This window comes from Arvicanthis niloticus, chromosome 9 (assembly GCF_011762505.2).
Source record: "Arvicanthis niloticus isolate mArvNil1 chromosome 9, mArvNil1.pat.X, whole genome shotgun sequence".
Classification (NCBI taxonomy): domain Eukaryota; kingdom Metazoa; phylum Chordata; class Mammalia; order Rodentia; family Muridae; genus Arvicanthis; species Arvicanthis niloticus.
Window position 1 is genome coordinate 31,579,832 of NC_047666.1, and position 15,907 is coordinate 31,595,738.

At 52.0% G+C, this 15,907-nt stretch overlaps 1 protein-coding gene across 5 annotated transcripts in view; it reads right to left on the minus strand.

The window, feature by feature from the left end:
* Positions 1-15,907, minus strand: part of Grip2 (glutamate receptor interacting protein 2) — an 80,391-nt gene that overhangs the window by 34,163 nt on the left and 30,321 nt on the right. For 2 of the 5 annotated variants that reach the window (XM_076940124.1, XM_076940129.1), the window contains exon 1: positions 11,896-12,026. The exons of 2 other annotated variants lie outside the window; for them this stretch is intronic. In XM_076940124.1, coding sequence (XP_076796239.1) covers positions 11,896-11,950 — 55 coding nt within the window. In that variant the 5' untranslated portion in view covers positions 11,951-12,026. Of the gene's footprint in view, positions 1-11,895; positions 12,028-15,907 lie in introns of those variants that run through there. One more of the 5 variants, XM_076940128.1, reaches the window with a different exon arrangement.

Below are 15,907 nucleotides of genomic sequence, written 5' to 3' on the forward strand. Positions count from 1 at the left end.
GCCTCTCTGGCCATGTGATTGTCCCTTGGCACTTTGGCAGATGCTCACAGTCCCTCCCAAAGAACCCAGGCATTGATCTCTACTCTCCCCCCCCCCACCCCATCCCACCCTTCTCTCTGCCTCGATTTCTCTCTGGAAGCTGAGACTTAGGGACCATGAATCTAACAGCCTACCATATAGTGTCCACAAGCATTACATGGGGACTGAATATGTCAGGTGAAGAATCTTCCACATCTAAACTTGATGGACAGGGGCAGCTGGTCATGGGCTGCAGTCACAGCTGGCAAGCTGCCCCTTGCTTGCCCCAGATGGGCCCCAATCCTGTGCACTGATAGACCTCCTTCACTCAGGGCTCAGGACCAACCAGGCAGATCCTAATGTAGCCCCAGGACCCCTCCAGATGGGGAACCTACACATTGTTCCTGCCCCATCCAATTCTCCCAGGGCTACACATGGGCACTGAGAAGAAAGGCAGAGGGTTAGTGACACATGGCACCAAATAGTGGCCATCAACAACCTGTGCAAGTGCACAGTGCGCCTAGATGAATGCATCAGGGATTTAGATACAGGGGTCTTGTGCTCAGAGATTTCTTGGCAGCCCAGCCACTATGGAAATCAGATTATGCTCACAGACTACCCTGGGCCAGCTTCAGATGGATCCACGTTCTCATCTGTCTACAGACTCAAATCCCTGCCCTGATTTCATTCCCTAAGAGGCCTTCCTCATCAGCTAACCTTGAGTAGGGAGGGGTGGCAGGCATGCTGGGGGAAGGGTCTAGGCAACTAGGCAAGTTGCCTGCACCAGCACTGAGGTCAAGGCCAAGACCTAGGAGCATTGTACAACCCTGGGAGAGGTAGTAAGGTTGAATCTCATATGAAAGAGTTAGACCAAGCAGAGACAGGACGCGGGCTCCATGGGTCTCTGTGCCTGGAAATGGGAAAGAAGGTCTGGCTATGACATGGACCTTCACCAGGGTACAGAGGGCTACCTGAGCATCCCATATCCACATCTGTGGGAAGGAAGGCGTCAGAGGTCCTCTAGCACAGCCTCCCCCAGCTGCGGATAATGGCAAAAGATACACAGGTCTTTGGAGTGACGTCTGCTCTTTAAGAAAACATTTGTTCTCTTGACAGATGCAACTCAAGAGCCATTCTGATTGGCAGTGGGAAGCGTGGCTGGAGCTCTTCGGCTCTTCACTCTTCCTTTGGAATTTACTTTTGTGGCTGAGAAGCCCTTGGAAAGGTCATTCCATGGATTAGGAGGAGAGCCGTCTGCACGGCATTACTCTGAGAACCTGTTGTGCTGGGCACTGGGGGGCTGGAGACAACACCAGCTAGGAAAGAAAACAGGCTCTGCCTCTGCCCTGGCCCAGCCACCCCACCACACGTTTTTATGTAATTTTATCCATGTGTATGTGAGGAAATGACTGTTGATCAGCCTTGGAACAAAGGGGGTCCAAATGTGAACTCTGACAGAGAAAGGCTAAGCAACTTCCCCAAGGTCACCCAGCTGATCTGAGCGGGAGGGTGGGGTCTGAAGTCTTGGACCATCAGGATTTCACGGGCTAGTAAAGAAGTCTGGGGGTGCAGAGGGGACCATGTAGCTATCTGGAGAAACTAGGAAGAAGCTTTTGAGCCTGATTCTGAAGGATATTAAGTAGAAATGAGAAAGTGACTACCATGTGAAACTGTGGGCAAGGTCTTCCTGAGAGATGAGAGGGAACCTGTAGATATAGCCAGATGAAGTCTGTGAGGTCTCACTCCTCCAGGGTCTGAGGGCTGTTCACGCCACCACTGGGGACTTGCTGCAAGTGTGGCCTCCCAGGCCAAACCTATCTGTTAACAAATGCTTCTGAGGTCTGAGTTTGCTCTCATCCTGCAGGCAATGGAGAGCCACAGATGGTTGGTTGTAGGGAAAGAGCATGAGGAGTTTTTGCCAGGACCTCAGGCATCTTGGAATGCTGTTGAGGAGTTCCACCTGAGAGCCATGTCCAGGCCAAGCTGCTCCTGGGACCTGCTTCAGCGACCACCCCTCCAGCCCAATGCCGCCAGCCCCAAGGAAGCAGAGGAAAGGGAGACAGATTGCAGCGTGTACGCAGTGGCTGGGAGCCAGGCCTCCTGCAGTTCCCAAAGATAGCATCTGACTTATCTGTGCTCTGACACACTGGAAGCATGTGAGGGTAGCCTTGGGTGGGGGTGGCTGGACCACCGAGCTGGCAGGCACACCAGTCAGAGACTCATCATCCCCACACCCAGAGGCTGTATGCCAGAGGATGGTTTGTTCATTCAAGCCTCTCTGGCCTCAGCTTCCCAGGGTGTAGAATGGAAGCACAAAGCACTCATCTCAAAGCCTTGGAACACCACCAGGCATGATGAGACTGGAGCAGGGCTCCTCACAAGCCTCCTGGGCCTGCGAATAGGATGCTCCCTGATGTTCTCATGTTGATAGATTCCCAGAGTGCCCAGAGACTCAGGGGTCATGACCTCAGTAGACAGCGGTGTGTGGGTCCTGGGACAGAAGCCTGGGGACTGGATTATGCCTTCCCCAGTCTTCTGACCGCATCACTAACCCTCGCCTCCACCCCATCAGCTGCCTATCTTGGACTCTAGGGTCCAGCACAGTGAAACCAAACCAGACTCCTTCCTTTATACAAGCCTTTGGCTTGCCATTGCTGGAACAGAGACACCTGTACTAATGGCTAGAGAAAGCATCCATCCAATCCCCACCTGCCAAGTGTGGCGTGATGCACCAAGACTGTGACATGGACTAGCTGCTCTGCCTCAGAATGGTCAAGCTTTGTTACCCACAAGCTGTGAGTGGCCCCAAATGTTACACCCCAAGGGGGAGGGTGGGACCTTGGAAGAGTTTTCCAGACTTTGACAGTCTTGATGTGGCTGGCTCCCACTAACAGGGCTGGCTCCAGATTCCTCCTTCTTCCTCACAGGTACCCTGGCCCTGGAGGAGGAATGCTCCCTGGTATCCTCATGCTGATGGACTCCCAGGGTCTCCCCAATCCCACAGAGACCCAGGGGCTGTAACTACAGTAGTTGGCAGACCACCCACTCTATGGTGGGGACCTGAGATCAAGAGGGGCCTTAGAGGTCCCTCCAGCAAGGAGCTATGCCCTTCCTCCCACAGTCCAGGGCTGAGTCCACTGTGACATGAGAAAGCTGTGTCCCCAAACCCGCCAGACTCCTCAAGTGACAAGCGGAAATTAAGTCTGGCGGGGAGGAAGGCAGAGATGGCAATAGAGAACTGAGATAAACCCTTTATTGCTGTGGCCTTTAGTAATTTTCTTCTCCTCCCTCCCCAAGCTGGGGCAGGAGACCCTGGCCTGGGGCCTCTGCATCACTCCTGATAAACACTTCCAGAAGGTGGGGGCTCTGGGGAAAGCGAGGGCCAGCCTGCCATTCTACCTGCCATAGGGGAAGAGAACTGAGACCAGATTCCTCTGGTCTATCTGGCTGTGTCACACCTATTCAAGATATATACATCCTCCCAATCCCTGTGGTCCCTCAAAGACAGTGTTGCCTTATAGATGTACCTAATCCCAGTGCTAGGCATAGCAGAACATGAGGGGGTCATTGGCTCAGTGTCTCAGGAGAGTACAAGAGCAACACATGGCAACCAGTGTAGAAGAACCATAGAGAGGAAGGTTCCAGAAGATTCAGAAAAGCCACAGATAACCCAAGCAGAATGGAGTCACTCACGACTTCCTCCATCCAGGCCTTTCTATGGAAGCCCCATGTTGGGGACAGGGAACCAAGGTCACAATGAATCCCACATCTTCCTTTCCTCAGGACTAAGGGGTGAGCCAAGGCTGGAAGCCAGGCCATCTGTTGGCAGCACAAACCTGTCCAGAGTGCCTGGAACACACAGAAGTGCTCCTGACATCCCATGTCCCGGGGAGCTCAGCATTGTGGACAGAGGGTTGCTGTTCTTCAGGGGTGGCACCCCTGCTGTACCTAAGGAGTCTCTGGTGACCAGGAAGGGTCCAGGTGCCATAAGCTGGAGCCTGGCTGTGGGAGAGGCAGCTTCCATAGGTTTCCTCCCTACTGTGGGCTCCATGTCTCCCTTCCTGTCGGTAATCACCTCCTTCCTGGAGGGAGAAGACAACAGGGCACAGCCAAGCAGAGTGCTTCTCTAAGCCTCAGGTTCCTCCTTCAAAACACAGAGGATGTGTCTGCTTCTGTGAGGTTTGGTTGAGATGTTCAGGATATGGGCCATATGAAGGTGGTCGGTATGGGTTTGAAAAGCCACAGTCCTACCTCACTGTAGTTTACTCTTCCACTCAGGACTTTCACTAAGCACCTAGTACCTCACTCATAACATTCACTATGCACCTACTACTTTACTCAGAGGACATTTAGTACTAAGCATTTAGTACCTGCCATAAACTAAGCTGGATGGCTCTGCTGTTTCTGCACTGAGGGAAGCAGACAGACCTCACCCTTCCAGAACTCCCCAACTAAGATACCAGAGACGAATCAAGAAAATACATATTTGAGGTTGTGTTGGACACAGGAATGATACTGGGTTCACAGTGAGGCAGTGTTCACAGGAATAACGTGTCACCCTGTATTACAGCACCTGGACAGACCCATGGAGGGTAAGACATCTGTGTCCTCTCCTGTGATGACTGCAGAGTGCAGACTCTACATGCCCTGAAGGAATCTGACAGGGCCATGGAGTCTGCTAGCCTGAAGGTCCCTGGACAGACAAGAGGGTGGGCTGTCTCAAGAACATGTGTGTTCCAAATGGAGGGGCTTTCACACACACACACACACACACACACACACACACACACACACACAACCTTCTCCAGAGCTCTCCTCTGTGGACACTGGGCAGCCATACAAGAGTTTAGAAGGAGAGAGGTCAGTTGAGGGTCTGAGACAGTAACTAAATGGAGAGTCTCTGGGGAGCTAGTGCAGACTTCAGTTGACCTCTGTCAAACCACCTCCTCAATTTCCCTGCCCTTGGGGATCACTCTGTCCCAGTAGAAGAACCTGAGGCTCTTTGCCTCCCTCCCCACCTGACCTTTTGCTACCTTTCCAAACAAAAATCAAAACACAAATCATGTCAACAAGAAAGAGATCTTGGGCCAGAAGTGGAGACATCTAGGTCTGAGGTCCAATTATAGCTCACCAGGGACCTACTGTGTGCTGAAAGCACACCACTGAAGTATCAGCATTTTTCTCAGGAGAAGCCACATCCAGGGGATCATAGATGATGCATGCAAACCCACGTAGGGGAAGTGGACAGAGCATTCCCAGCAGTGAGGATGGCTAGCACTAAGTGTGGGAAGTTCCCAGAGTGTCTAAGGAAGCCCACAGCAGCATGATCAGGAGCAGGCAGATGGGTGTGAGGCAAAGGGCACCTGGTATCATTCCTGGTACCATAATTACTATGTGGGTAACACAGGAGGACAGGCTCCAGAGGCCACTTCAGTGCACCAGGAAGGATGGATGCAGTTGCTTTGCAAAACAGCACTTGGGCATCTGCATTCCAAATATGGCTGCTAGTGGCAGAGAGCAAGGGTGAGCACAAGGTGCTTTCCCAAAGGCACCTACATCAGGGTCAGTCAGGATCCTGCCTCCCACCCCTGCATCAGGCATCACCCTCTGTCTAAGTGCAAAAGTCCTAAATAGAAGCCAGCATTTATTGAGCACCTACTGGATACGTCACACTACATGTACAGTGAATTTATCATGGGTTTTTTTCCCCAAAAAAACCTCATGAGGTGGATACTGCTGGTAGCATTTTACAAAAGAGGAGAAACTGAGACCCAGAATGGGAAAGGGGTGTGGTCTGGCATGCATAGCTCGGCTGGCTTGGGATCAGAATTAGGTGCTTCCTTCTTGGGTCCTCTTTGAAGGCACATTCCTCTACCTAGAATGTTCTTCATATTCTCATCCTCTCTCCAGCTCCCACCTGTTCCTCCCAGAAGCCTACCCCGACTGCACTAGCCAGTTCTTACCACCTCTTTCCAGCCTTCCTTCCACTCCCTGGCCCTGTCCTTCTCTCTCAGTGGGAGATCCTCCACTGCCTCCTGAGAGTCCTGAGGCTACACGCAGGAAGAGCCAGACAAGTGCCACTGAGTGACTAAGACCTAAACAATTAAGACTCCAATCCCAGAATCACTGACATTCAAGACTCTGCATCCCATCCACAGAGAGCTCACCGCCCCCTGAGCAGCCTGTCTTGCACTGGAACATCTAGTGGGTGAGGGGCAGGCACTCAAGACTCCTCACCAGAGCCAATGCAGACTCTGAGCCTGGCAGTACGAGCCACAGCTCTGAGGTGGATGTGGTTTGACTTAGCCCCTGTGTATGGCTAGACGAGGTGGTCTCCATTCATCTGCCATCCTGAGACCTCCCCCTGGGGAATTCTCCATCATCAGGGAAGAGGAAACAAGCCAAAGCATTGCCCTATACCCAGTCTCTTTACATCCTCTGTACCCAGTGCCTAATGCTACACACAAGGGGGAAACTGAGGCTCTGAGACAATGGAAACACAAGCTTGAACAACTGGCCACACCTACTGGCTTCTGCCAGTTTCTGCATATTTCAGACTGCATCTCACATTCTGTGGTATCTTCTCTGCCCCTATGACACTAGAATAGTAGCTCCATTTGACAGATGAGGGAATCGGCCTAGAAGAACCTTGAACTCAGCCATTTTGATGTTCATAAGATCCCTAAGGGGCTTCACTGGACTAGCATGACCCTATCTGGTTTTGTATCCTCTTGGTGGACTTGATCATTGAAAGAGAATTCTGTAGCTGAGGAAGGCTGGTGGCTGCCGTGTAAGGGTGTGAAAGGACCATCAGGGGGCTGGTGAGATGGCTCAGTGGATAAGAGCACTGACTGCTTTTCCAGAGGTCATGAGTTCAAATCCCAGCAACCACATGGTGGCTCACAACCATCTGTAATGAGATCTGATGCCCTCATATGGGGCGTCTGAAGACAGGCTGGAGTGAGTGGGGACTCATAGCGAGCAGGGTGGTGGAGCAAGAGGAAGAAGGAAAGGGGGAAAAGAAGAGAAAAGAAAGGAAAAGAAAAGAAATGAAAAGGACCATCAAGGAGTCTTTACACCCATGTCAAGCAGTCTCCCTGAAAGAGTTGGAAGGTCGAAGCCTCATTGGAACTATTGTCTGAGGCAGGGGTTGGAACCTTGGATTTCTGGGACATTCCTAGATGCCTGACAGGTAAGGGTCCTACACCCCTGCAATGGCTCATCAGGAAGAGTGTCGTGGAGGGCTTCAAACCTAGACAACCTCCCTCGCAGCCTCCAGCTCTTCTATCACAAACACTTTGAGAGACCCCAGCTTCCACTTGGCACCATCATCGTCCAGACATGCCTGTCCCTAGTACTCTCTGCCCTGTAAGTCTTTCCACACACAGCTCTGCTGTCCTGTCCCCTAGGAAGCTTACCTAGTCCCCTAAGGTCTTCCTGATGGCTGGATGTTCTCCCTCTTCTCCACCTAGCTCCCCCAAGAAGAGCTCAGTAGCAAGGCAAGTGGCAAAGAGTGAAGAATATTCTGGGGGGTTTCCATGGGCTCTGAATTCAATCCAGACACCCCCACCCCCACCTCTGACTAGCTGGATGTCTTTGAGCAGAAATTGCCCTTTCAATATATAAAATGGGCTGCACATGTGAGCCAGGAGAGAAGGGGGACCTCTGGCCTGTCGGGCAGCTTCAGCTCAGCCACAGTCAGTCTGGGGCCCCTTCATCTCTATCTCCAACTTAACACTCAAGTGACTTGCAGGTGCCTCCATGGCTCAAACACATCCATTCTATAAAGGACAGGGACCTTGTTCAAGGTCGTCCCTTAAGGACTCCAGCTGCCCCAGTTGTGTAGCAATTGAAGCTGGCTGGCTCTGTGCCGCCCTGTCCGCCCACCTGCCCACATCTGCTCTGAGTCATTGATACCTCGGCCAAAACAGGAATGTGGGGGCTGCAGAGACAAGGTTAGCCCAAGGACACTATGTGGGTAAAAGGAGGTTGTGCTGAGGAATTTCTGAGGCCAGAAAGAGTGGGATTGCCCAAGGACATACAGAAAGTTGGGGTCGGGTCTGCCTAGGCCTCCTGACTGATGGATGTTCTTTCCGCCCTGTCAGACCTGCAGTGAAGGAGGCAGGGCCAGCAGCCTTCACAATTATCTGGGCAATTAAAGCAGGCAGATGGTCCTGCTGGACTGAGCATTCAAGCTGACAAACGGAGACAGCACGGGGCATTAGCTGACGAGATCAGCACAGGTTCCGGTGGCAGGGATGTGAGCAAGGTGGGTAGGCGGAGGCACATTTCACTCAGTGTGTGCTAGATGAAGGAGGACTATGGGATACTCTGCCCTCTCTGTGCCTCTTGTGCACTGCAGGCCCTGTGGTCCAGCTGAGTCTGCACTCCACAAAATGGACACAGACAAGATCGTGTGTGGCAGAGGCATTGGCTAGGCATGGGCAGTACTAGTAAGCTGAAGTGGCCTGCAGAAGCTTCAGGGCCCATCAAGGCTGCCAAGGTTCCCCTGGGCAGAGCTCCAGAAAGCAGAGAACCTCAGGGATGCTAGAAAGGTCAGCACATGTGTGAGGACATGAGTGGGGACATCTCAGAAAGGACTCTGCTCCCAGCAGAACAGGAGACACACGGACCATTGTGGAACAAAACACCCTGGCAAGATGCTTGGGCTTCATAGTTATCTTGCCTAGGCAGACTCAGACTCTGTCATTTCCTACACGTCTGGTTTTTGAAAATCATTTCTCTTTCAGCCTCAGATTCCCTAGGTGCAATGTGGGCAACTTAGACCATAGCTCCCAAGCCCAAGAGGAATACAAGAATGGACTTGTTAAGTACTGAGCATGGTATCTGACAAACAGCAAGAACACAGAACAAGGCAGAGCTTCACACCAGCCTCCCAGGACTCTGAAATCCTGGAACAATCCCAGGATGAATTTATTCCTTGGCGCAGTCTCTAAGACACCTGGTGCCCTAGACCTGGAGGAGGGCAGAAGCCCAGCAGAGGGACCAGTAGATGAGCACTGGAAGGAAGGAACATTGCTTGAGAGGGAGTCAGAGCTGAGCCACACGCTGCTATGGGAGGTAGGGCTGTATAAGAAATGTCAGGAGTTAGCTGTGGTGGCCAGGGTGAGTCCTGGGAAGAGTCTCAGGGGGCCTCCTTCCCCGGGGGTGGGAGGGAGGAAGAAACCACCATGATGTGTGGCCACAGCTAGGAGAGGAGGATGAAGATGCCTATTCTGACCTGTGCTGTGCCCTTAAGACTTAGGGCAGTACCAGGTATGGTACTTGATAAATTTTGAATGAGACAGGGCAGTACACCCTGTGTCAGCATTGATGGATAGTGTGCCCTGCAGCCCTGTTTGCATAAGCTATTCCTTCTGTTACTTACGTAGCAAATTCCTCCTCTGAGAGCCCTCCCTAGGCTTCTTAAAAATCACTGTTTCCTTCTCCCAGTATTAATTGGACTCTTCTATTTCACCTAGCCTGTGACCCCCCACTTTCAAACCATCAAAGGATAAGGCCCTTGAAGGTCTTATTTGAAAAAGAGGAGAAACAGGAAGATCTATTGAAAACATGGGTGGGGATGTTGGTGAGGTGACTCTGGGTAGAGAGCCTTGCCAATGAGCCTGACATGAGTTAGATTCCTGGGACACACTGACTCCTGCAAGCTGTACTCCGGCCTCCCCACATACACCATGGTGTGTGTGAGCACAGACACTAAATGATATGTAAAACATATAACAATAAAACAAGACCATGGACTGAAGGTAAGGAAACAGGTCCCCCGACAGTTCTCTGCTCCTGGAGAGGGAAACAAAGGACCCAGGGCTGGTTCTCAGAACCCACATCCGGTGACTCATAACCACCTGTGGCTCCCGTCAGGGGAATCCAACGCCCCCTTCTGGTCTTTGTGAGCACCAGCCTGTACACAGTACACATACATAAGGCGTAAAATAAATGAATAAATCTTAAAACTATAAAACCTTGAATATCGAGCTAGAGGAACCTCTTGCTTCCCACCAAGGCCTCAGGGCTCCTCCCTCGAGCAACAGCTCCATGCAGTGGTGTGCGGCTGTGTGTCTCCCAGAGAGCACCTCTCGTGTCAGAAGCCAGGCCACACCTTCTTCACATAGGTCCTCAGCCAGCCAGGCTACATGCTTTTATACTTTGTAACTTCTTCATGAGGGGCTCAACACTCAAGGGCATAGCTGCTGTGGGGGAGAGGGTGTAACGTGGAGCACGGTGCCGAGAGGCAGGAAGAGGATGGGAGGTTCCAGCTCACACCTCAAGAGCCTCATATGTGCAGCGCCCGGCTCCAGACTCTAAGTTGCAAGCTGAAGCTGGTGGCTTTTCTTGGTCTGCCCACTATAGTGGAGAAACTAAGGTGGGACGGCTGTCATAGCCACACAGAGAGTGACAGCCAGGGGTGAGATTTGAACCCAGGTCTGTCTGAGCCGACCCAAACACTTCCTTGGTGTCCAAAAAGCACAGCCTCAGCCTTTCTCCAGATCTCAGGGTCTTCCATGGAGATCAGCCCTAAGATGTGATCAAAAATAGCATCACAGGGTCCTCAGGACTCATGGGTCTGAATAACAGCTTTGGGGAGGGGTGACCTCTCAGGGCACAGCGGAGAGTTCCTGGGCAACCCTGTTCCTGATGCTTTTGTCCCTGCAGAGACCTCTAGAGACCAGCTGCTTACAGGCCAGAATGGGTCCTGGAGCCCTCTACTTCTCTATGGACCCTTTGGCCCCTCCCAGGGGAGCAGCTCCACTTCATATAGGTTCTGCAAATGCTAATAAAATGGTTACCAAATGCACATCTGTGGCTCAGCTGTGTGGCCTTGGACATGTTTCTTAACTTCTTTGGGCCTCAGTTTTCTGATATATAACCAAGAATGGACTGGCATTTAGGAACGCAGTGGGGACTGTAAGGAAAGGCCTTCTCTGACACACCCTGGCACTGAACTGAGGTCTTTGTCTGTTGTTAACAGCCTGGGAATTCTTAGCTCTCAGCCTGAAGCACAGGACTATGAATTCCTACCATCCTTATCTCCTGTGTATACATGGAGAACAGAGGGCTGTCACAGGTGACATCTAGGGTCACACAGACTCTGGGGCTTAACACTCAGCTCCACACTGTCCTCTCCAGCACACTGCAACCTTGTCCACACCTGAGGCCCCTCTTCTTCTCCAAGGACTGGACCTGTTCCAGGAATGGGACCAGTGTCAACTCAGAGTCAATTCAGCTTGGACGAGAGCCAGGCCCAGGTTTCACCGCCAGCCCTCAGACCCCAGCCTGCACTAGAGGTGTGAATGTGTGCAATCACACAGAGACACACAGACACACTGCCAGCCTGCTCCAACCACAACACAGCCCCATAGTCTGAATAAGAAGGAAAGAAAAGCCTTTTAGGGATACGTCCCATGAGGGGTGTTGAGGGGTGAGGACCAGAAGCTCAGAAAAGTAAGACACAGAAAGACACTGAAAGGGACCCTTGGACAAAGACAGAAAGGGTGGGAGAGGGCAGTGTGAGCGAATAGGAGAAAGGTGTGGGAGAGACACAAGAACAGCCATTAGGGCAGGGAGGAGCACCAAGGGGAGGTAGAGGCCCTGAGGGGACTAGACAAAGAGAGATTGGGCGGAGAGAAAGGAAGATACCCAGAACACAGGGAGCCGGAGCCCCAGAGAAGAATGCAGAGAAATGAGCAACTGACAAGTGCCAAGGGAAGAGACCCAGATTCTAAGTCCCAAGAGGTATGTCACATAGACACCCCAAGCACCCAGACAAAAGCAGGCTAGGAGACAGTGGGACCAAAGGTAGAGAGGGAGCCTCCCCAGTGGCTCCTCAGGCACCCCACAGCAGTCTCTGCTCCGTACCTTTGGGCCTCCGCCTCACCACGCCCAGCCGCCACTTGAGTGACACCGCCAACATCACTACTGCCGGCCAGCAGGTCCCAGACCAGGAGCCCTGCAACCTCCCTGCAGACGCCCCGCAGCCTCGGAGCCGGAGCTGGCGCCTCTGTGCTGCGCCCCAGCCGCCTGACTGGTGGAGGCTGGGCGCTCCTGGCCTCCTCCCTTCCCGAGTTGCTAAAATAGATAATCCTCCCCAGAGCCGGCAGCAAGGCCCTTCCTCCACTGCAAGCGGGGCGCCAGAGCAGATCTATCTTCCCAGGTCCTGGCATGGAGAACCTATATTCAGCACTCCAATCCTCTATTTCCTCTTCCCGCCAAAAAAGTGCCGCCTACCCCACCCCGGCTTCTGCTCAGCTCCATCAGCCTCCACCTCTTTCTCTGCCAGCTGTTGGGTCTCTCCATCTAAAACTGCTCTGTGAAACTTCTCTGCCCGAGACCAATTGCTTGACCCTCAGATACCCATCCTAGCTAGCTAGCCACTAGAAGGGCTGGCCTGCTGTGCCACAGAACAGACCATTGGCAACATGTCCCAAGGCCCCCAGTGGGTACCCCCGAATTGATGCAGCAGTAGTCCACAGAGCCAAGTATTTGAAAGGAGCTTCCTAAACACATGTCCCATTTCCCTTCCTATCGCCTGAGCAGGCAGTATTATCCTTGGGGAAACTGAGGCACAGGATCAGCTACTTGCTTAGGGTCAAAACAGGCATGTGGCAGAGAGGGATTCCCTACCTTCTCCCCTAAGGTGGCTCCTCGGGCTCCCTCTTCAGTTCTTAAACCTCTAAGCCCATAGAATGAGTCTGGGCCCAGACCACACTCTCAGGAGCCCGAGGACTTCCCTGGGAGTCGAGGCTGCAGAATTCTGCTTCAGAGGGAGTCGGGCTGCAGAAGAACTCTGCCTCAGTCAGCAGTGCTGTGGCCTTGATCCAGGAAGCATGAGGTTTACCCTAACACTCTGCAGCAGTCCTCCTGCCAGGTCTGGGCACCCAGTCTGCCTAAGTGCTGCTGCATTCTTGCCATTAGCTGACAGAGTGGATGGAGGAGACAGTGTGGGGAAAATAGAGCGGGCAATGAATGAGAGGCCTGGGAGGAAGAGTCCCAAGGTCTCTCAGGAGACTGACTCCTAAGGGGTTGTCTGGGTTCTTCCTGGCTGTTAAGATTTCCTTGGAGTATCTTCGACACTAGGCTTCAACTAGAAACAGGCTCTGAGCTGATCATCTGGGGGGGGGGAGCGATGGGGAGGATTTCTGTTGGGGATAGGGAAGAGGAGCACCAGCAAGATGCTGGTGGGGGTGGGGGATTGGGTTCCTTATCCAACTCCGTGGGAGATTTTGTTCTTCCATCCTTGGGGCAGGGGTGGAGGGGTTGGGAACCCTAGGCAGGGATAAGCTCAGGAAACTAAAGGTGGGCACTTGAACAAGATTGCTTGGCTCTTCCACTGCCCCTCTATGGACCGAAGAGTCTTGGACAACAAGGCTGTGACTTAGCCAAGCTAACGGCAAGGGGAGAGATAAGAGGACACAGCTTTTGGGGATGAACAGATCTGAGTTCAAATCAACTCACCTTAGGGGAGAGGGTAGGGATCCCTCTCTGTCACATGCCTGCTCTGACTCTAAACAAGTAGCTGATCCTGTGCCTCAGTTTCCCCAAGGATAATACTGCCTGCTCAGGCGATAGGAAGGGAAATGGGACTTGTGTACTGAACTTCTTTCAAATACCTAGCCCTTGTGGACACCTGCTCCATCAATCCAGGTACCCTCCAGGTCTGTTTTCCCATTTAACTAACAGGACTAAGACTTATTCCCTGCCTCTGAAGGGAGCTGGAGGAGCAGTGTCTACAGTTGATTCTGCCATACAGGAGCTCAGCCAATAAATGGTAGCTATTAGCCTGATTATTCTACATGGAGCCCATCCCTATGTACAAACTGCAATGAAAGTCCGGGCAGGAAAATCAGAAGCCTGCTGCCTTTCACAACCTATCTCATTTAATCTTCACAGTGCACCAGGAGGGCCGATGAACCAATGAGGAAACTGAGGCTCAGAGAGGTAAAGGACTCTACTAGGGTTACACAGCGTGCAAGTGGCAGAACAAGGTCCCAGATCTTAGCCATAACACTCGGCCAACTGCCGGGCAGTGGTAGCACATGCCTTTGATCCCAGCACTTGGGAGGTTGAGACAGGCAGATCTCAGTGCGTTCAAGGCCAGCCTGGTCTACGGAGCAAGTTCAAGTTCTAGGACAGCCAGAGCTACAGGGAAACCCTGTCTCAACACCTCCTAACCCCTCCTCAGAACTAAGCCAATCAACTGCCACAACTGGGTCAAATAAGTGTCTTCTGTAAAAGCTCTACTGTGTGCCATATGTCCTACCAGCTTAGTACAGATACAAGAGGCTGCTTCTCACTGGTATACAAACTATCAGGTAACAGCTGAAACCAGAGTCCAGGGCAGGAAGTTTGGCCAAAAGGGCCAGGCCATGCCCCCACTCCCACCCCTATTGTTCTCTCTGGTAAAAAGAACAGGGCTTAGGATGTCTGCCAGCTGACAGTGGCAGGTAGAAACCACAACAAATCCTAAGGACTCAGATAGTGCTGAGGGCAGGATTCAAATACAGGACTGGCTTAACTCCCTCAGCACACAAGCTTTACAGATCTCAAAAGCCAGGTAGAAAGAAGGGATTCAGGCCAGCTTCTGCCTGCCATTCTGCTTTCTCCAGTCCTGCCTTAGCCTCACAAAGTCCCCAAGGTCCTGGGTCCTCACCACCCCCACCTGCTTCTGGAAACAAATTAACGTCTCATCAGAGATGCCTTTAATCTTCTTGGCCTTTTCTGCCCCACAGGCCCAGTGGTGACATTTCTGTCACCAGCTCTGCTGATATAAATAAGATCCAAGGTTGGGGAGGTACTAAGGGGTGGGGGACCCTCTGAGCAATTCCCTCAGGCTAGGGGAGGGCGGGCATGGGGACTATCCATCAATCCCACCCCCTCTTTCATCCAACTAATTTATTAGGCTTCATCTCTGTGCTGCCTCTCCTAAGCCCAGCAGCGAACAAAACAAGGTTTCCTAGTGTTGATGTTCGAGTGAGGAGGAGAGAGAATAGCAACAATGTAGTAAGTCAGTAAACGGTGTAACAAGGTGATATAAACAGAGCAAGAAGGCGGGTATCCCCATACAGTTTCTGTTGTCTCCCAGGACCCAGACTGTGGACTCTTCATAGCTTCTGCAGGCTGAAAGGACCCCCCAGGGCTGACCTAAGGCTGGGATAGAGAAGACATGCTAAGTATCTTTCCTTGGTCCCAGAAATTAAGGAAGTGCACATAGTCTGAGTGGGGAAGGTTGGAAGGACACTGAAGCCTGGCACCAGGCATCCATTGGCCAAGTCTAGGACAACTGGAACATCAAAGAAGAAAGACCTGAAAACTGTAAGATGCCTTGTATGTACAGTAATGTTCCAAAGGAGAAGGAGCCCCAAACCCTCACTGGTCACTTGAGACCAGTGTCAGTAGAGAATGAGACAGCAGCCTTGACTATTGTTCCCAGCAGGATCTATTTTAGAGAAGAACCAGAGCAAACAGGTGTGGCAAAAACCTGTGGCAGGGGAGATGGAGTATGGGAGATGGGAGCCAGAAGCCTGTCACTCTGGGTCCAGTTGAAGCCTCTGCCAGAAAGAAGTCCAGCACAGATAACAACCACTAGACGCTTTTCTTCCTTCTTGGCCACAAATCTGAAGTTTTCTAGGAATATCAGCAGCTTACAGTGAAAGGACACTAGTTCTAGACCCTCATGGCTTCTGGTTTATCACGTTGTAACCCTATCCAAGGCATCTCCAGAGACACCTCACATATCTCTTTATAAGAGGGAAGAGAGAAGGGGGAGTTTGCAACTTCCTGAGACATAACTTAAGAGTCACCAAATGGCCTAAGTGGCTGATGCTGAGAAGACGGATTGTTTTCGACCCCTTGAGAAACCTCTACTTACACT